At 43.1% G+C, this 20,734-nt stretch overlaps 1 protein-coding gene across 3 annotated transcripts in view; it reads left to right on the forward strand.

Moving 5' to 3' along the window:
- BEST3 (bestrophin 3) overlaps positions 1-20,734 on the forward strand; it is a 47,431-nt gene that overhangs the window by 18,211 nt on the left and 8,486 nt on the right. For 2 of the 3 annotated variants that reach the window (XM_075600265.1, XM_075600264.1), the window contains exons 3-5: positions 7,090-7,184; positions 10,652-10,885; positions 20,494-20,648. In XM_075600265.1, the coding sequence (XP_075456380.1) occupies positions 7,090-7,184; positions 10,652-10,885; positions 20,494-20,648 (484 nt within the window). Of the gene's footprint in view, positions 1-7,089; positions 7,185-10,651; positions 10,886-20,493; positions 20,649-20,734 lie in introns of those variants that run through there. The other variant, XM_075600266.1, reaches the window with a different exon arrangement.

Genomic DNA, 20,734 nt, shown 5'->3' on the forward strand with positions numbered 1-20,734 from the left:
TCTCCCCTATTGAGATGGGTAGTGAGCAAAGACTATTCTTACCTCATTAGCTTGCAATATGAAGAGAGTTTTGCATATTACTTAGGTCTGTGCAATAACTCCTTGTCAATGATCTCCATACTGTAAAACTGAATAGCAAACTATCTTCATGTGCTGGATACTTTTATCTATGGATATATATGTCATGATATATTTAACTGTCTTTTTTGTCTCATATACAGTATTGTTTGAGATATATTGGCATCATAAATTATATTCATTTTAAAAACTTAACGCGAATACACCCATAATCCACATTACCAAACATACCTTAGAATAAAGTATCTGTTGTCTTTATTAGGGTCTGCCCGTATTTTTAAATATGGCTGCAGTGGAAGCACTGTTTGCCAAGAGATAATGGGGAAGCGCAGGGTTGCCGACCTGTCCGAGACGTGCAAATGCACCACAAGTGGTATTTGTATTTACTGTACACTGAACGGTGGAGGGGTTTTGCCACTTTTATTTCCTACCATAACTTGTTTAATGTCTGGTTGTATACACGTACCAGCTTCACGTTGCATAGCCAGCAACCAACCTTGCACTGACGAGACGCAAAAGGTCGAAACAGCTGTCTGTGAGTAGGTTACTGGCTATGCACTGCGGCTAGGCGGGACTGCAAAGCTGTGTAATACGACAGGCATAAGCTTATAGGGAGGGGTCCATGTTACAATGGATAATAAGTAAAGAGTTACTCGCAGTATGTGCTCATTTACATGTCATTACCCAGAATCCCTGGCTACAGCGGATTATCACTGCTAAGTGATAATAGGGAAAGGCAGGGTTGCAGATCTGTCCGAAACATGTAAATGTACCAGCAAATGGTATTTTATTAGCTAAATACAGCTACTATTATAGGATAGATCATTGAAAATAATCCAGCTCTGTCCTTACGTGACCACAGAAATAAAATGTGAAAAAGTTGTGTGCTGAGGTACATGTATAGTTATATACTGCTCATTCATTTAGATCAGGGATGGTCAACTCCGGGTAGCTCGTAGCCTTTACACATTTCCGGTAAAACAATTTACCATACCGCCTGTCAATATGTAGCTAGTGTCTTTGAATATACTGTATGTTCGGAATGTACACTAGCATGTATAGAGTTTCTTGCTAACGCATATGTTCTCCTTGTGTTTCTAAGCAATGTTGGCTATGCTGTCTGTGTAAATGGAATACTTGATACGCAGTGACTGTCATATGTCACTGCTTTCTCCATTAGTTCACATGACTCTATCCCCTGTTTTGCTCAATGCCACTCGCCTGTAAAAAGCCCAGGATTTCTTGGTAAACAAGACTTCAATGGGAGTTTCCATACAATAGTGCCCTGTCCGGTACTATGAATAAGCACCAAATTCATTTGCAGAAACCTTTGCCTTTGGCAAAATATACACCACTGTCTGACTTTCCACCACTGTAAAGATTGGCTGCTCCGTTTCACCAAACTTCCGGTGTTGTTTCTCTTTTTCCAACTTCTCACAAGCCCCTTGCAACATTTTACTCGTTTCAGTATTCATTTTGTAAATTGGCAGTCCTTTTAATTCTGCTGCCACTTGCTTGTTCGGAAAATCGGCAGATAAAAGTGATGACATTTCTCCATTACTGAGGCTTGTTACAACTTTTCCATCTTCTGCAGCCCCATCTGTTTGAAAAGCCGGCATAATACTGCCTTGCTGGAATGGATGCGTACTGGACTTTTATGAGACAGTCAGGGCTTGTGCCCAATAAAGTGATGGAAAGTAACTTGTAGAGATGAAGCTCCCTTGGTTGTGATTTGCACAATATTTATGCTTTGTTGTTTCCACCTCGTTCTTTCATCCCCTCTGTTGGCTGGCCCCTATTTATTTGGTGGTTAATTGTTTTCCCCTTGATCAGAAAGATTTAAACCCTATACAAGTGAATAAAGTTTAAGGCCCATATTTGCTAAGTGGTGCTATATAATTTCAGTGCCAGAAGACCCATTACAGCCCATTTAAGTGATTGAACTGTAACATGGTATGTCCATAAGTACCTTTCTTTCCCCCACTTTGTATCTGTGATGTAAGTCCCTAGTAAGTTCAGGGCCTTCATGGGTTAATCTATGGGCCATTGACCCACCTTTTCGCCCACTTGTAAGTAATGGAACTACGGTGGTGACTCGTGGCCTGTGTAAGCCTATCGGTGATGGGTACAGTCCATGAGCCCGCCCCTTCCTGAAGCTAACCAGTGGGTGTTGCAATGTTAGAGCAGTCTTGCTCTGCCTTACAAGGTGAGAGCATGGGCTGTCAGCCTCTCCCATTGCGTGGATGAGCTGGTCCACCCCAGGTCTAAGGGCCTGAGGACCACCAAGGCCCCATACTATCGGGCAAGCCCCATCCTGAAGTCCTGGGATGTTGGACTTCAAGAACTATGTTGTATGAAGAGATGCTGTAGCATGTCCAATAAACCTACTTGTTTACCATACCTCTGCCTGGGTGTCAGTTCCTGGGCAGGAGGGGTAGGGAGTGCTGTGAGGAAGCTGGCATCCTACATCCTAGGATCCCATCACAGCTGGAAGCGCTGATCCAATGAGCAAGAACCAAGAGACCACCAAAAGCCTGTCCTGTTGCCCCTTATCGCGGCTACTCAGCTCTCTTGAACCAGCAGGTATGCCTCAGCACCACACTAGACAGTAATTCAGTCCTTCTCCCAGAGGGGGGGAACATGGGTTACAGAGCCATAAGATGTCTTCTGGCACATCAGGTGTCTTATGGTCAGGCTCAGACTGACAGTCCTCGTTTCTATTGTGGCAGAATATGGGAACTGAACAGAGGCCTTGGTACTGAGTCCTGATCGAGGAGAATATCTGGCTCACAGGCCGAGGTCGGGGCAGGACGCAGCAGCGTAGTCAGGCTCACAGTTCCAAGGTTATTTACTATTTATAAAATGTTTTTCCAGGAAGAAGAGAGAGTTAGCTCTCGTTTTCAAGTATGTCCTGGACATAGTTAATATGACAAATAATACATGGTTACATTAAATGAACAGGGTTATACATGAAATTTAAAGACATTGCATGCACAGTTAAAGATAATATATATTATAGGCATATGTAAGAGTTACAGACCAGATTAAAATGTGAGACAGCTTTAGTTTTGAAAGAACCTAGACTGGTGGCGGCTTTGAGAGTCTCCGGTAGATTGTTCCAGGTGTGAGTTGCACGGTAAGAAGAGGAGCGGCCGGATTCTTTGTTGAACCTTGGGACCGTGAACAATCTTTAGGAGTGGAAGCTTGGGTGATAGGTGCTGCGCGTGGTAGGGGTGAGGCGCTTGTTCAGATAGGCGGGTAGCTTGCTCAGAAAGTATTTGAAGGCAAGACAGGAAAATGTACTTTGCGCCTACACTCAAGGGATAAAAGACAATAGCATACACCCTAGCGCATGAAATTGTATAATTAATGAGAGCCTAAGTTCTCCAGAAGCAGATTGTGCCACGGTTCCCAAGAACACAACAAATATTTGCATGTAACGAATTTCAAATGTATTATTAGAATATACCTGTATTGAAAACACTTACCAAATATATAATTTGATGTACCTAGACTTTGTTCAAGCTTGAACACAGTTATGCACAATAACAAGAACAATTCATAAAATAACCTAAACTACACCTCAGTTCTCTGACAATAACGCTAAGAACTGCTACTAAAAAAAAAAATTTTGAAGAAGAAATGTCATTTAAGCAAGGAAGAGTGGACCCTGCTCTAAATTGAGCTAAAATGAGATTATATCTGGCTTTTGGGGTTTCAAGTGGAATATCTATTGCATTTTATGAGTTAATACATCGCATTACTAATACATTGTTTTATGTTTTTATGGTGACATCACACTAAACATATCCCTTCTCGAGCAATCTAGCCTACACTGGGAATTATATATATATATATATATTTAAATGATTACAGTATTTCTTAGTAGCAGTTCTTAGCGTTATTGTCCGAGAACAGAGGTGTAGTTTAAGTTATTTTATGAATTGTTCTTGTTATTGTGCATAACTGTGTTCAAGCTTAAACAAAGTCTAGGTACATCAAATTATATATTTTGTAGCTTTTTTCAATACAGGTATATTCTAATAATACATTTAAAATTCGTTACATGCAAATATTTGTTGTGTTCTTGGGAACCGTGGCACAATCTGCTTCTGGAGAACTTAGGCTCTCATTAATGATACCATTTCATGCGCTAGGGTGTATGCTATTGTCTTTTATCCCTTGAGTGCAGACGCAAAGTAAATGTAACCCCTTATTTCACACCCAGTTAACCCCTTGTTTGCTTGTGTCCGCGCGGAGAGGTTGTGTGCTGTGCGCTGCCCATGTCGTCACATGGGTGGAGCCTGGAGATGGCCCCTGCTGTGTCTCTGGTCCTAAGAGCGTGGCTCGTGCGCGCAAGTTGCGGCTGACGCGCATCAACCGTGATGCCGCGGGATGAGTGACAGAGACGGGGTTTCACGACGATCCTCACACATACAGCTGCAGCGGCCATTATGCAAACAAATCACGGCGCCGATTTCGTGTGCTCTGCTGTACTCCACACAGCATGAACGCGACCAATCGCCCCAGGCACCCGCGCTTATCGCGATTGCTTTGTTGAATTTCATGGATTCTGTTTCTTTGGGTGCAATGAAATGAATGAATTACAATGTGTACAGTACTGTGTCACTGTGTCAATTTAAGGTGTTTAAAAACCAGAACTCTAAAATGCCATTTTCTGCACTCACCGCACTCGCGCCTTAAGGCGGTAAGGTTGGAAGACATCCCGCGACATGACATCGGTATTCTGATGTACACAACGTGGGATTTGTTTGAATAACGGCCGCTGTAGCTGTACTATCTCTGCTATTCTGCTTCCTCCCTTTCTCTTTCTCTGAACCCTATTTCATATGCGGTTACTGTGTCCTTTTCATTGTAAAGAAGAGTTTGCCCCATTTGCATGGATGGGACTAAAATATTTTCCAACACAAGGAAGATGGCATCAAGCATACTGTACAGGGGAATTTGTTTGTCTCCTTCTCTTTCCTTTTTCCTTTTCCTCTTTTTATCATATTGTGCCTTTCAACATTTTCTGTCTCATATGATAGTAAGTGGAATGACACAGTCAGGGTGGTACACATTTTGTGTAGATTGCAGAGAAATGGAGAATCTAAATTATTTACAGTTAATTATACAAATTTATATATATATATATATATATATATATATATATATATATATATATATATATATATATATATATATATATATATATGTTATGGTGGGTGAAAAGGTGACTTAAAACCCTCCACCATATAGCATATAAAAATATTACTTGTGAGCATATTCACATGTCTACATGTCTTAGACAGGTCTGCAACCCTGCCTTTCACTATTATCACCTAGCCTACAGCACTTCCACTGCAGCAAGGGATTCTGGGAAATGACATGCAAATGAGCACACAGTGCCACCTTTTGTCTCAAGACCACATTACATGGTTAAACCCTTAAGCCAATGCATGCTGCTTTAAACACAGCTTTTAAACAGTGCCTGGGATGAGATGCAAAGCCAATAAACCCACTCACAGACCGACTGTTTCGACCTTGTGGGTCTCGTCAGTGTGAGGTTGGCTTTGCAACTTGAGACATGAAGTAGGTCTTCACCACACATTATTTAAGTTATAGTGGGTGAAAAGGTGACTAAAAACCCTCCACCATATAGCACATAAAAATATTACTTGTGAGCACATTCACATGCCAGTACAACCAACCTCACACTGATGAGACCCACAAGGTCGAAACAGTCTGTCTGTGAGTGGGTTTATTGGCTTTGCATCTCATCCCAGGCTATGTTTAAAAGCTGTGTTTAAAGCAGCATGCATTGGCTTAAGGCTTTAACCATGTAATGTGGTCTTGAGACAAAAGGTGGCTGGCACGGTGTGCTAATTTGCATGTCATTTCCCAGAATCCCTTGCTCCAGTGGAAGTGCTGTAGGCTAGGTGATAATTGTGAAGGGCAGGGTTGAAGATCTGTCTAAGACATGTGAATGTGCTCACAAGTAATATTTTTATATGATTGATATATATATATATATATATATATATATATATATATATATAAACATTTATATAATTATATAGATATATATATAAATTCATATAAATATATATATATATATATTCCACAAAACCTCTTCATAAGCGTAGACCAATCTGTTTAGTGCATAAATTGCTAGTTCTATTTAGCATGTGCCCAGTATAACGTGCAGTACAGTGGCTTGGATCTGGCTAATATCTACAGTATGTAGCATCTGTGCAGGATACATAGGCTTATGACTAACTCTATTTCCATATACGCTAAACAGGAAGACAAAGGCTTATTTGTTCCTTGTAGAACACACCAGCTATATTTGACATATTACTGTCTGTTAAAGTTTACAGAGTGCACTTTTCAAAATGCACATATTCTCACATTCTTCACGAATACACGAGGTACAATTACTTTACTTATCAAGTGTTCTAGACATTTTTAAGTACACAGAAATACATTTTTCTGACTAACGCATTAATATTGTATGAGAGAAACTGCGCCGACAGATGATGGACTGTGCACACGGAAAGGGTTTGCTCATTTTCGGGACCAAAGCTCTAAACACTTATTCAAACTTCTTTCCAATGTATTAACTCAATTCTGCTTGTGATGTTAAAACAATAAACTACATTGTATATATCCATGAGCACAAGTTCAAATTATCTTATACAATTTGTGCATTTGAATCAAAAGGTGACACTGTGTGCTCATTTGCATGTCATTTCCCAGAATCACTAGCTGCAGTGGAAGCATTGTATAATGATAATGGTGAAAAGCATGGTTCCAGACCTGTCTGGACACGTGAATGTGCTATAAAAGTTATATTTGTGTTTGCTGTATGATATACGGAGGCGAGTTTTTGTCACTTTTTTTACCCACCATAACTTATTTACAGTAATGTGCATTTGCTGAAACTCTCTAAAATAATTGCAAAAAGTATCACAAAGCAAAATGTGTGCATTCATTTTATTTCTGCTACAGATACTTTCTTATAGAGGGTCAAAAACGTTACTTTGAGAAAGTCTCACTTTACTGCGACAAATCCGCTGAACAAATCCCTGTTACCTTTGTACTTGGTAAGTATTGGCTACTTGTGGAAGGAATCCACATACTGTAGCAGCTTTAATTGGGATGGCATAATGCACTTTGCATGCAGCTGCTTCAGAGCAGAGAAAGCATGGTCGCAGAAAACCAGTTACTAATATACTTACACTTTAACTCATCATAAGTAACATTAGTCATTTTTGCTTACAGTTTATCACATTTGTTGAAAAGCAAACTTCTGCTTTGATTACACGTTTTTTCATGAATGTTCTGTTGCCACAGCATATTTTCATTTTGTTTTAAACAACTCTGTTTTACAGAGGACTTTAATATTACGAGTGACAGAGTTTGAGTAATGAGGCTGCAAATCCAAAATGTGCTAGGAACCATCTCTCTGCATGAATTAATAGTACTAAATCAAATACTGTAATAATAATAATAATAATAGTTGCAATAAGATGGGAGAGTTCACATTTTTGTGCTGCATAATAACAAAAGCGCTCTGGGACAGCTTTACTAAGCACTTCTAAGCCATAAGGCAGCTCACTAGAATTTACTAAGGCGTGCTAAGCCAAAGAGCAATTTTACTAGAATTGGCTGTGAGGTGCCTTAGGCTGCGACCAGGGGGAATGAGAGCACGGTGGTGCTGGCGCTCGAGCTCGGCGCTCATTTTGCTCCAGCGATTTGTGTCCTGTTAGTTGCTGGTGTGTGGGGGGTGCAGCCATGACGTCATGGAGCAGGTTCGCCCTCATCGGTCGAACCGCTCACGTGACGCATCAGCGAGCAGCAAAATCCAATTTGACTGTCTCGGCAAGCAGCAACCTCACGGGCACGTGCGGGGACAAGCGCATTCAGAATAATCAGTCTGGTCGCGCTGATCTCCAGAAGCCGCCGGAGCCAAGGTAAGTGCAGTTTACGGAGGTTTTCGACGATTTTTATTTTAGACCGCTAGGGACAATTGACCTTTTAAGGTTTTTATTTCATTTGTTTTTATTTGATTTCATTTTTATTGTACATTTTTATTGGGCACTTTCTTACTTGTGATCTGACCTAGTTCCATTGACTATTTATTATTTATATTTAGTACCATAAAACTGCACAATCTGTATCAAATTTGAAATCTCGTTGAAATCAATTGGATTTTTTTATTTGATGCAACAAATTTGCACCACTTTTGCCTTGATTCAAAAAAACAAAAAGGGGGGGGGGGGGGGGAATGGAGACCTGTTTAGGAAAATCTCCATGGTGCAAACGAGATGTAGTATGGATCAAGATAAAGCATCCCACAAATTGCATGCGTTACCAGGACTCTTCCGCAGAAAGAAACATTGGGTTGTATAATAACACTGCGATGCACCTTAGTAATATCTCTAAACACTAGTCAAATTTATTTATTTATTTATTTATAAAATATTTTACCAGGAAGTAATACATTGAGAATTACCTCTCCTTTTCAAGTATGTCCTGGGCACAGAGTTAAGACAAATAATATATGTTTACAAATACAGTTACATAATGAGCAGGGTATACATTATGTACAAGACATTGCATGCACCGTTAAAGATAATTTGTATTATGGGCGTATGAAACAATTACAGACCACATTAAAATGTGTGACAGCCTTAGATTTGAAAGAACTTAGACTGGTGGTGGATGTAAGAGTCTCCGGTAGGTTGTTCCAGTTTTGGGGTGCACGGTAAGAGAAGGAGGAGCGGCCGGATACTTTGTTGAGCCTTGGGACTATAAACAGTTTTTTGGAGTCTGATCTCAGGTGATAGGTGCTGCATGTGGTAGGGGTGAGGAGCTTGTTCAGGTAGCTGGGTAGCTTGCCCATAAAGAATTTAAAGGCAAGACAGGAAAGGTGAACTTTGCGCCTAGACTCGAGTGATGACCAATCTAGTTCTTTGAGCATTTCGCAGTGATGTGTGTTATAGTTGCATTGGAGAACAAAACGACAAATTGAGTTGTAGAGGGTGTTAAGTTTGCTAAGGTGGGTTTGAGGTGCCGAGCCATATACTATGTCTCCATAGTCAATAATTGGCATTAGCATCTGCTGTGCAATACGTTTTCTGACCATGAGACTTAGGGAGGATTTGTTCCTGTAAACTACCCCCAGTTTGGCATAGGTCTTGGTTGTCAGGGTATCAATGTGCATCCCGAATGTTAAGTGGGAGTCAAACCATATGCCCAGGTATTTAAAACTAGTGACAGGGGTTAGGGTGATGTTAGTGTTTGTTGTAATCAGGAGCTCAGTTGCTGGAAGCTTTAAAAGTTTAGTCTTGGTCCCAAACACCATTGTTACAGTCTTGTCAGTGTTTAAAAACAGTTTGTTTTGGGAATTCCAGTTTTCGAGTCTAAAAAAGTCAGACTGAAGTATGTGTCAGAGAGGCTATGGCTGTGTGCATATAGGATTGTGTCATCTGCATACATGTGTATTGAGGCTTCCTTACAAGCTGTGGGAAGATCATTGATGAACACTGAGAAGAGTAGGGGTTAGAGTTAGAGCCAGAGATCGACACATGTTGGGATCTACCTGATAGGTAGGACTGAAACCAGTTTAAAGCATGCTTCCCTATTCCAGAGCTCTGGAGTTTGTTGAGCAGGATAGCATGATCAACAGTATCAAAAGCCTTTGCAAAATCTAGGAATACTGCACCAGTGAGTTGACCCCGTTCCATTCCACACTGGATTTCATTGCAAACTTTTAGCAGGATAGTTATGGTAGAGTGTTTGGGGCGAAAGCCAGATTGGAATTGGCTAGGGAAATTTGTCTTGTCATAGTAATCGCTTAATTGGGAGTGGACACATTTTTCCATGACTTTGGATAGGATTGGGAGAAGGGAGATTGGTCTGTAGTTTGAGACAGTGTTTTTGTCCCCACTTTTGAAGATTGGGACAACTCTGGCAGCTTTCCAGGTCTTAGGGATATGGCCTGCAGACAGGATAGAGTTGACTATGGAAGCAATTGGTTTTGCAATTGCTGGGGCACCAAGTCTTAGGAACCTAGATTGTAGTAAGTCAGGTCCACATTGGCTGCTTAGTTTTAATTTGAGAAGCGCTTGTGTAATCTCCTCTTCGGATACTGGGCCAAATTGAAAATTGTGGGCAAAGTTGGGAGGGGGTGGGACTATAGGGGTACTCCCAGGATGAGATTCAGGTTTGTTGTGGCTGGCAGTGGAAAGAGAAAATGGCTGCATAAAGGTAACAGCATCTGGGGCATGTTTGCATGTTGGGCTGTGTGCATTCAAACATGCCAAAAGAAATGGCGCTATGGGAATGGAATTTCTTATACTTGATGAGCCTGTATAACTGATAGTAGTAGGCTACAGCTGGCAGGGTAAAACAAAGTTAACATGCTTCACTTTGTAGTTAAGCTATTTATTGATGTATAGGCATGTAACATAACAGCTGCACAGTGATTAAAGAAGTCATCCTCACATGAGAATGTTCTGTGTTGCTTACCTCGCCAATAGGGTTCTACATTAATTCCATTTTACAGGTTTTTATGTCACCCTTGTGGTAAACCGATGGTGGAACCAGTTTGTGAACCTTCCTTGGCCTGACAGACTTATGTTCCTAATCTCCAGCAATGTGCATGGGAGAGATGAATACGGACGTCTACTCCGGAGGACGCTTATGCGTTATGTGAACCTGACTTCCCTGCTGATCTTCCGCTCTGTTAGCACTGCTGTATTTAAAAGATTTCCAACTATGGACCATGTAGTAGAAGCAGGTATGGTATGACGAAGCAGTGCACAGTTAGTTCTTATCCATGCTGCACCTAAGCTGTTATAATCGTTTAACCTGTTGTCATGTAACAAAACAATAGAATACACAGCACTCAAAGTAGCAAACGTGGATAATAAATGGTGCAACGTGGAACAAGGAGGAACCCTATTTCCTCCACAACAATCAATAAACACAAAACAATGTTCCCAGCGCTCAAAAAGACAAATGGAAAAAGGTGTAAGCCAAATTTATTTAATAAAGAGAAGAACATACACCCCCAAGGGTTATAGGTCAAAATGCAGTATACGAATATATATATCCATCACCGCTTAGTAAAATATGGGCCGGTGTATCTTGTGAATTCCACAGAGAGGGTGTAATGCAGTGGTTCCCAAACTTTTTCGGTTCAAGGCTCCCCAAGGCGATCAGGATTTTTCCGCGGCGCCCAAAGTAAAAACAAAGGTGTATATACATACCTAGCAGTTGCAGTGCGCAGTTGGTGTCTCTCTCAGACCTCACTCTCTCTCAGACCTCTCTCTCTCTCTCAGACCTCTCTCTCTTTCTCTCTTTCTCTGTGACCTCACTCTCTCTCTCTCTCTCTGACCTCACTCTCTCTCTCTCTCTCTGACCTTACTCTCTCTCTCTCTCTCTCTCTCTCTCTCGCTCAGACCTCACTCTCTCTCTCTCCCTCAGACCTCACTCTCTCTCTCTCCATCAGACCTCACACTCTCTCTCTCCCTCAGACCTCTCTCTCTCCTCAGACCTCACTCTCTCTCTCTCCCTCAGACCTCACTCTCTCTCCCTCAGATCTCTTTCTCTCTCTCTCTCTCTCTCTCTCTCTCTCTCTCTCTCTCTCTCTCTCTCTCTCTCTCAGACCTCTCTCTCTCTCTCTCCCTCAGACCCTCTCTCTCTCTCTCTCCCTCAGACCTCTCTCTGTCTCTCACCCTCAGACCTCTCTCTTTCTCTCCCTCAGACCTCTCTCTCTCTCTCTCCCTCAGACCACTCTCTCTCCCTCAGACCTCACTCTCTCTCCCTCAGACCTCTCTCTCTCCCTCAGACCTCTCTCTCTCTCCCTCAGACCTCTCTCTCTCTCCCTCAGACCTCTCTCTCTCTCAGACCTCTCTCTCTCAGACCCCTCTCTCTCTCTCTCTCAGACCTCTCTCTCTCTCTCTCAGACCTCTCTCTCAGACCTCTCTCTCTCTCTCTCAGACATCTCTCTCTCTCAGACCCCTCTCTCTCAGACTCTCTCTCTCTCTCTCTCTCTCAGACCTCTCTCTCTCTCTCAGACCTCTCTCTCTGTCTCTCAGACCTCTCTCTCTCTGTCTCTCAGACCTCTCTCTCTCTCCCTCAGACCTCTCTCTCTCTCTCAGACCTCTCTCTCTCTCTCTCTCTCTCTCTCTCTCAGACCTCTCTCTCTCTCAGACCTCTCTCTCTCTCAGACCTCTCTCTCTCTCTCTCTCTCAGACCTCTCTCTCCCTCAGATCTCTCTCTCCCTTAGACCTCTCTCTCTCTCTCTCAGACCTCTCTCTCTCTCTCTCTCTCTCTCTCTCTCTCTCTCTCTCTCTCTCTCTCTCTCTCTCTCTCTCTCTCTATCTCCCTCAGACCTCTCTCTCCCTCAGACCTCTCTCTCATACCTCTCTCTCTCAGACCTCTCTCTCTCTCTCTCAGACCTATCTCTCTCTCAGACCTCTCTCTCTCAGACCTCTCTCTCTCTCAGACCCCTCTCTCTGTCTCTCAGACCTCTCTCTCTGTCTCTCAGACCTCTCTCTCTGTCTCTCAGACCTCTCTCTCTCTCTCTCTCTCCCTCAGACCTCTCTCTCTCTCAGACCTCTCTCTCTCTCTCTCTCTCTCTCTCCTCAGACCTCTCTCTCTCTCCCTCAGACCTCTCTCTCTCTCTCAGACCTCTCTCTCTCTCCTCTCTCCCCCTCAGACCTCTCTCTCTCTCCCTTAGACCTCTCTATCTCTCTCTCTCAGACCTCTCTCTCTCTCTCTCCCTCAGACCTCTCTCTTTTTCTCCCTTAGACCTCTCTCTTTCTCTCTCCCTCAGACCTCTCTCTCTCTCTCTCCCTCAGACCTCTCTCTCTCACTCAGACCTCTCTCTCTCTCCCTCAGACCTCTCTCTCTCCCTCAGACCTCTCTCTCTCCCTCAGACCTCTCTCTCTCCCTCAGACCTCTCTCTCTCTCAGACCTCTCTCTCTGAGACCTCTCTCTCAGTCCTCTCTCTCTCTCTCTCAGACCTCTCTCTCTCTCTCAGACCTCTCTCTCTCTCTCTCAGACCTCTCTCTCTCTCAGACCTCTCTCTCTCTCTCTCTCTCTCTCTCTGACCTCTCTCTCTGACCTCTCCCTCTGACCTCTCTCTCTCTCTGACCTCTCTCTCAGACCTCTCTCTCTCTCTCTCTCAGTCTCTCTCAGACCCCCCCCTCTCTCTCTCAGACCCCCCTCTCTCTCTCTCTCAGACCTCTCTCTCTCTCTCTCTCAGACCTCTCTCTCAGACCTCTCTCTCTCTCTCTCTCAGACCTCTCTCTCTCCCTGCACACACACACATAAATATACACACACACACATAAATATACACACACACACACACACATAAATATACACACATAAATATACACACACACACACACACACACACATAAATATACACACACATAAATAAATACACACACACACAAATACACACACACAGATACACACATTGAAGAGCAGTGGAGAGCAGAGGCAGCGACGGATGTGAGGGGGGGGGGGGGGGTTGGGGAGGAGGAGATCCGTGCAGGCAGCTCCCTGCACACAGTCACTGGGCAGGCAAATGTACAACTCTCCCCTCCCTCTCCCTTCTCCTATCACCCGGGGCAGAAGGGGATGGGACACCGAGCAGACAGAGGAGCAGGAAGGCAGACACACACACTCACGTGTGCTCTGCACAAAGTCCCGCCCCCGGCTTCCTCTCTGCCTGCAGCCAATCCCCTGCGGCCCGGCTGGCATGAAGGAGTGATGGTGGGGATTGATGATCGGAGGGGATGGTGGGGAGGATAATTGCGGCGCCCCTCTAGGCAAGCCGCGGCGCACCAGGGCGCCGGGGCGCACAGATTGGGAACCACTGGTGTAATGTATTATAGTATTCTCCCACTCCCCTTGTACTTTGTACACTGCAAAAGTACTTAATCTAGTCACTCTATGGTGAAGTGTTTTCTATGAAGAATTATATATGCAAATATGTGATTGAAATCTGCCAAAATATGTAATTATTTCAACTATTGATTCTCATCAAGCATTAAATATTTGTTGTATTTTTGTAGTATAAAAAGTATACATTTTTCTTTTTTTTTACTCCCTTTCCCAATCTTCTATTTTTTATCGCTCCCCCGACCCCCCTTTATCATATTCCCGCCTGTCCCATCGCCCCTTTCTCTTCCTCCCCCTATCCTCTTTTCTCCTGTCAATACGCAATGTGGCATGTTTGGGGAAGTGAGAGGTACCATGCAAAATGCAGCATCGCAGCTTATTAAATAGCACGTTAGTAAAACACAGTTTTTGCACTGTTTAGATGCACAAGAACTGTACTGTATAATAGATCATGTGAAAAATCTTCAGTTGAAATATACATTCCCCCTCCCCTTTTATTATTTTATATGTAAAGTCTGTGACAATGTATAATTCTACATTCTTACCTGAGCTGGCAATCGTTTGGTGCTCCTGTTATCAATTTGTAAAAATCCTAATTGTGTGCCCCAGCGGTGCACAAACGGGGGGGGGGGCGCGCCCCCCAAGCGTGGTGTGGGATTTTGTAAGGGGGGCGCGCTGTTGCAGAGCCCCCGCACTTTTTCCCCAGGCATGTAAATTAAATGAACAAAAAAGGTGATAGTGCGCAAAACTAAATCGTGACGTGATAGGTGAAGGATATGTGAAATAAATAAATAACTTAACCTAGGATTGAGCGTCTGCAGCTGTGATGGAATGGGGGGGGGGCTCAGAAACCCCCTGGAGCTAACAAATGGATACAAAAAAGACACAGCGCACAACGCTCATAGTGCATTACAAAATATTATTGACATATATAGTAAATGGGTGAGTAATGTGCGTACATCAAATACAATAATTACGAGCAGTTTCGGGATATTTTACCCAACGCCTCCGGAGACCAGAATAGGTGTCCTTGCAGGAGTGATGCTGCTGTCCTCGATATTGCAGGGTCCTATTGAAATGGGTGCGCAACCTCTGCTGTTCCTTGCTCCCCTAAGCACAAGCAGGCTGGGAGATGCTGATTCCTGCGGTGCTTCAGCAGGGCAGTCTTTGGCATCAGCTGGGCGTCTGCTCTCTCCTCCGTGTGAAGCGCTTCCTGGATCGTGACGTCACCACAGGGATTTCGGCGCCGCTCACAAGCAGTCAAAGTCGCGCAATAGGGTGCTAGTATGAGGCTAGAACACTAGTAAACCTTGTCCTACGCGTTTCGAAACGGAACGTTTCTTCATCAGGGACTGATGCCAAAGACTGCCCTGCTGAAGCACCGCAGGAATCAGCATCTCCCAGCCTGCTTGTGCTTAGGGGAGCAAGGAACAGCAGAGGTTGCGCACCCATTTCAATAGGACCCTGCAATATCGAGGACAGCAGCATCACTCCTGCAAGGACACCTATTCTGGTCTCCTGAGGCGTTGGGTAAAATATCCCGAAACTGCTCGTAATTATTGTATTTGATGTACGCACATTACTCACCCATTTACTATATATGTCAATAATATTTTGTAATGCACTATGAGCGTTGTGCGCTGTGTCTTTTTTGTATCCACATGTAAATTAAATGCCGGGGGAGGCGCGAGGCCTCTGCAACTTCACTTACATGCTCTCAGCCGGCTCTTTCCTGATGCGTCGCCATGACAACGCGGCGTCACATGGCAATGCGTCACATGATGTCATATGATGCGTGGAGCCCGAGAGCAGGTAAGGAGGGGGGGATGTAGGCAAGGGGGAGCGGAGACAGGGGGGCGCGAACTTAAACGTTTGTGCACCCCTGGTGTACCTAACGAAATAACTGCCGTCTGACTATGCGGCAGTCTGTGAAATGCTGCTGCTGATATGTAACATTATACTACTAACTGTAGCACATTGTTGTTACAGTTTCCAGAGCAATAGACAGCAACAGATCTGTTTGTGATACTTTGTTGCCAAAAGACAGAGCTCCAAAAAGTGTGTCAGAGCCTGTTTCAAAAGAGGAAGTGGATATGACTTTCTAAATGGTTGCTGTAGCAACCAAAGGATAAGAACATTTTTTTTTTAAATCATTAAAAAATTGCATTAGGAGATAAAAAAAAATATTTAATACTACAGAACTGATTTATTTAAAAAAAAAAACCATATAGGATTTTTCACATTTTGCTACTTTAATGAATACGACCCAAAAACCATTAAGTGCTTGTGACCCCACAAATTGCTACTGTACGCAGTAAAGAATAACCCAAATGGCCACTACATTAAATAGGACAACAAAGCAGATTGATCATTGGTTTGATCTGACATTTAGACTTGTGCCTATGGCCTTGGTTTTAACATCACATTTCACAGTCTTTGCCTAAAAGAAGCATGTGCTGCAGTGTAAGAGGAGCTGCGTGCTCTCTGGTAGTAGCTAGCTTACAGTCAGAAATGAGGCAATGCATAATGTATATATGTATATCTTTATTTATATAGCGCCATTAATATACATAGCGCTTCACAGCACTAATACTCGTGACATAATAATATAAATAACAAATAATACAAATAACACATAATGGGAATAAGTGCTTTAGACATAAAAGAAACATTTAGGAAAAGGAGTCCCTGCCCCGAAGAGCTTGCAATCTAATTGGTAAGTAGGAAGAATGTACAGAGACAGTAGGAGGGTGTTCTGGTAAGTGCGTCTGCAAGGGGCCAAGGTTTATGAATGAGGTGTATAGTATTGGCCACGGAGCTACTCATATACTTTGTCAAGAAGATGGGTTTTAAGATAGGTCTTTAAGGTGGATAGAGAGGGTGCTAGTCGGATATTGAGGGGAAGGGCATTCCAGAGGTGCGGAGCAGTCAGTGAGAAAGGTTTAAGGCGGGAGAGAGCTTTAGACACAAAAGGGGTAGAGAGAAGACATCCTTGAGCAGAACGCAAGAGTCGGGAAGGTGTATAGCGAGAAAATAGGGGTGAGATGTAAGGAGGGGCAGAAGAGTGTATAGCCTTAAAAGTGAGGAGGAGAATTGAGTGTGAGATGTGGGATTTGATAGGAAGCCAGGAGAGGGAATTCAGCAGGGAAGACGCTGTGACAGATTTAGGAAAGAGTAGAGTGATTCTGGCAGCAGCGTTTATAATGGATTGTAAGGGAAACAGGTGAAGGACAGGTATGCTGGACAGCAGGAGGTTACAGTAGTTAAGACGGGAGAGACTGCGGGCTTGTGTCAGAGTTTTAGCTGTAGAGCAACAGAGGAAGTGGTGTATCTTTGTAATATTGTGGAGGAAAGGACTACAGGTTTTAGCTACATTTTTAATGTGAGAGGAGAATGTGAGAGAAGAGTTAAATGTGATGCTTAGGCAGCGTGTTTGTGATACTAGTGCTTCCAACAGTAATGGTAGTAAACTACCAAGGAGGTAGTAAGTCCAGGTTCGCTCTTAAATATTTTTAAGAGCTCTGTTTTTGACTTGTTAAGATTGAGTCGGTGGAGGGCCATCCAGGATGATATAGCGGAGAGATATTCAGAAACTTTGGTCTGTACAGCAGGTGTAAGGTCAGGGGATGAAAAGTAAATTTGTGTGTCATCAGCATGGAGGTGATATTTGAACCCAAGAGATGTGATAAAGTTACTGTAAGAGACCTGTGTAGAGGTACAACCAGGGAGACAGATTTGGGGAAATTAAACTTATTATTATTATTGGCTTTATTCAACCTGTCACTTTAAACAATGCAGGAAATCACAAAAATAAACAAATAAACAGCCTATCCCTTTGCATGTGCTGACTCACTTCTCCAGTCATTATCTGCAAGGCTGGGGGTACAAGCCCCTTACCAACCTATCACGCCAAAGTCTAAAGAGGTATCTCAAAGCAGGGGGCCCTTCATGTCAGTCTCTGGGTCTGGGTTGGTGTCCGTTCAGAGGCCAGCCTCTGGCAGGTTCCCGAGTTCGCTGCACCCTGGAATGGTCTGCTCCCTGGTGTCTTGATGTCAGCACGCAGTCCTTCTGTGTGCTCAAGAGTCTCTGTCAGTTCCCAGCAGGAGGCTTTTCTAGCTGTCTGATTAGCCAGGTGGAGACAGGTTAATTTACTTTGGCTGCAATTAACCAGCTCCCTGCTGGATTACTCAGACCACTGAGGCTTTCTATTGAAGCCTCATTGAGACCGGGTTAGTTCCTAAAAAGAAAGAGCAGTGAAATAAGCGCTGATGCGGTTACTGTGAAAAGTGACACAATATAAGTGACAATAATATATACAATACACTTTACATTTAAAATGAGGGCTGCCTAGGTAAAAGGTTAACACAAATCAATACAAATGATACAAAAAAAAAGGGGGGGGGAGAACCGGCGCCTCTAAAATATAAAATCTGACCAAATATAAAGTCCAACAGGAATGAAGAGAAGTCCTGGGAGGAATCTTCAATGAAGTCTCAATAGGGATAAACAGACATATAAGACAAAGACAAAAAGGACAAAAGAAAAAAGATCATAGTGTAACTTACAAAACAAACAAAAAGCACTGAAAAGATTGGCAAAAAGATAATTACAAATTTAATGCAAATGTAAAATATAAATAAAACAACATACACATGTAAGTGGGCTAGAGACACTAATATGTAACATCCGGTAGGGGTAAAATTGGAAACCTACTTACAGCAATGCTGAAAAGTAAAAGCCCGTAGAGCAACATGTCTTTAGATTCAGACCAAAGCCTCTGCAAAGATTGAAAACAGCAGCCTCCAGGGATCCACACCGCCGGAACAACCGCTGCTAAACCACACACAGACCTTGGAGTGAGTGGGATGTATAGCAGAGGAGAACCGGAGCTGCACGCTGTGGAGGGATCACCTGGCACCATACACACTGATCATCACCATGTGTATGTTTTATTTATATTTTACATTTGCATTAAATTTGTAATTATCTTTTTGCCAATCTTTTCAGTGCTTTTTGTTTGTTTTGTAAGTTACACTATGATCTTTTTTCTTTTGTCTTTTTTGTCTTTGTCTTATATGTCTGTTTGTCCCTATTGAGACCTCATTGAAGATTCCTCCCAGGACTTCTCTTCATTCCTGTTGGACTTTATATTTGGTCAGATTTTATATTTTAGAGGCGCCGGTCCTCCCCCCTTTTTTTTCGGGTTAATTCCTGTTACAGTTACCTAGAGAGAGTGTGTAAAGAGAAAAGAGAAGAGGTCCCAGGACAGACCCCAGGGGTACCCCCACAGAAAGATCGACCGAAGAGGAGGATGTGTTACCAAAAGAGACACTAAAAGTTTCACAACTCCTTTTTATGAATTCCATTGTAAGGGATGTGGATTTGGGTAAAGGTAGTGATGGAGAGATGGAGGCTTTAAACTGAGTTTAAAACCTCATGACGTAACTAAAAGCCTAATGCACTCACTCATCCCGCCTTGAATACTGCAACCATCCCCTTTGTCTGCCTGACCCTATGCCAATTCATCCAAAATGCTGCTGCCAGACTCATCTACCTCACTCCCTGCTCCACTTCTGCTGCGCCAGTCTGCAAATCCCAACACTGGCTTCCCATATCCTTTAGAATCTATGTAAAGCTGCTGACGCCTTTATATCTCAGCCCTCATCCCCAAATAGGCCTATATCTCTAACCACCCCCTACATTGTGTCCATGACATCCACCTCCTCCTGCCTTATTACCCCTCTCACTCCTGCCTTATTACCCCCTCTCACTCCCGCCTTCAACACTTCTCCCGTGCTGCCCTTTGTCTATGGAATTCCTTACCCCGCATCATGAGAATGTCACCCAGCATTCAGACATTTAAGAACTCTCTGAAAACTCCCTTTTTCAAGAAAGCGTATCTGGCATATCCCCTAGCATCTACCACCTGCCCGCTCTCCCCTCCCCCAATTCCCCCCGATTCCCCCTTTAACCCAATTGGAACCTGCTGTGCAGGTGAAGCAAACTCCCACCCCTTAACATCTGCACCTCCAAACCTAAATGGGATCAGCTGTGTGGCTGGACCATACTTCATCCAGAGGCATACTGCATCCCTCACTGAGCAGCCACTTTACCTTGTGTTTCAACATTGCCCCTTATTCCCACTAGATAGTAAGCTCTCACAAGCAGGGCCCTCATTACCTTCTTTATCAGTTTGCGCGTGTTTGTTCTTATTTGGTATGTCATTCTGTTTATGTAATATACATAACTGTTTCCCCATTGTACTGCGCTGCGGAATATGTCGGCGCTTTACAAATAAACGATAATAATAATAAATATTGTTCATTCATTAGCGAAGCATTATTCTTGCACGTTCTGCTGTATGGAAGGCTACACACACTGTGACTCTATGTAAGAATACATTAGGAAATTATTATAACGCATAAGGGTTCTGGTTAACGTACTAAGAATTTCGATTATTTATTTATTTATCTTCTTTTCCAACAGGATTTATGACGTCCGATGAAAGGAAATTATTTGATAGTCTTAATTCTCCCCATCTTAAATATTGGGTTCCAGTCATTTGGTTTGGAAATTTGGCATCAAAAGCCCGGACCGAAGGGAGGATTCGTGACAGTATAGATCTGCAAGTGTTGATGAATGTGAGTAGAAAAGAGCAGAGGAACATCTTCTGGTTTTAGGTTTTCAATAAAGTTGAAATGTTTTAAAAGGAAAATATATTGGTTGC

The sequence above is a fragment of the Ascaphus truei genome, chromosome 5, assembly GCF_040206685.1.
Source record: "Ascaphus truei isolate aAscTru1 chromosome 5, aAscTru1.hap1, whole genome shotgun sequence".
Classification (NCBI taxonomy): domain Eukaryota; kingdom Metazoa; phylum Chordata; class Amphibia; order Anura; family Ascaphidae; genus Ascaphus; species Ascaphus truei.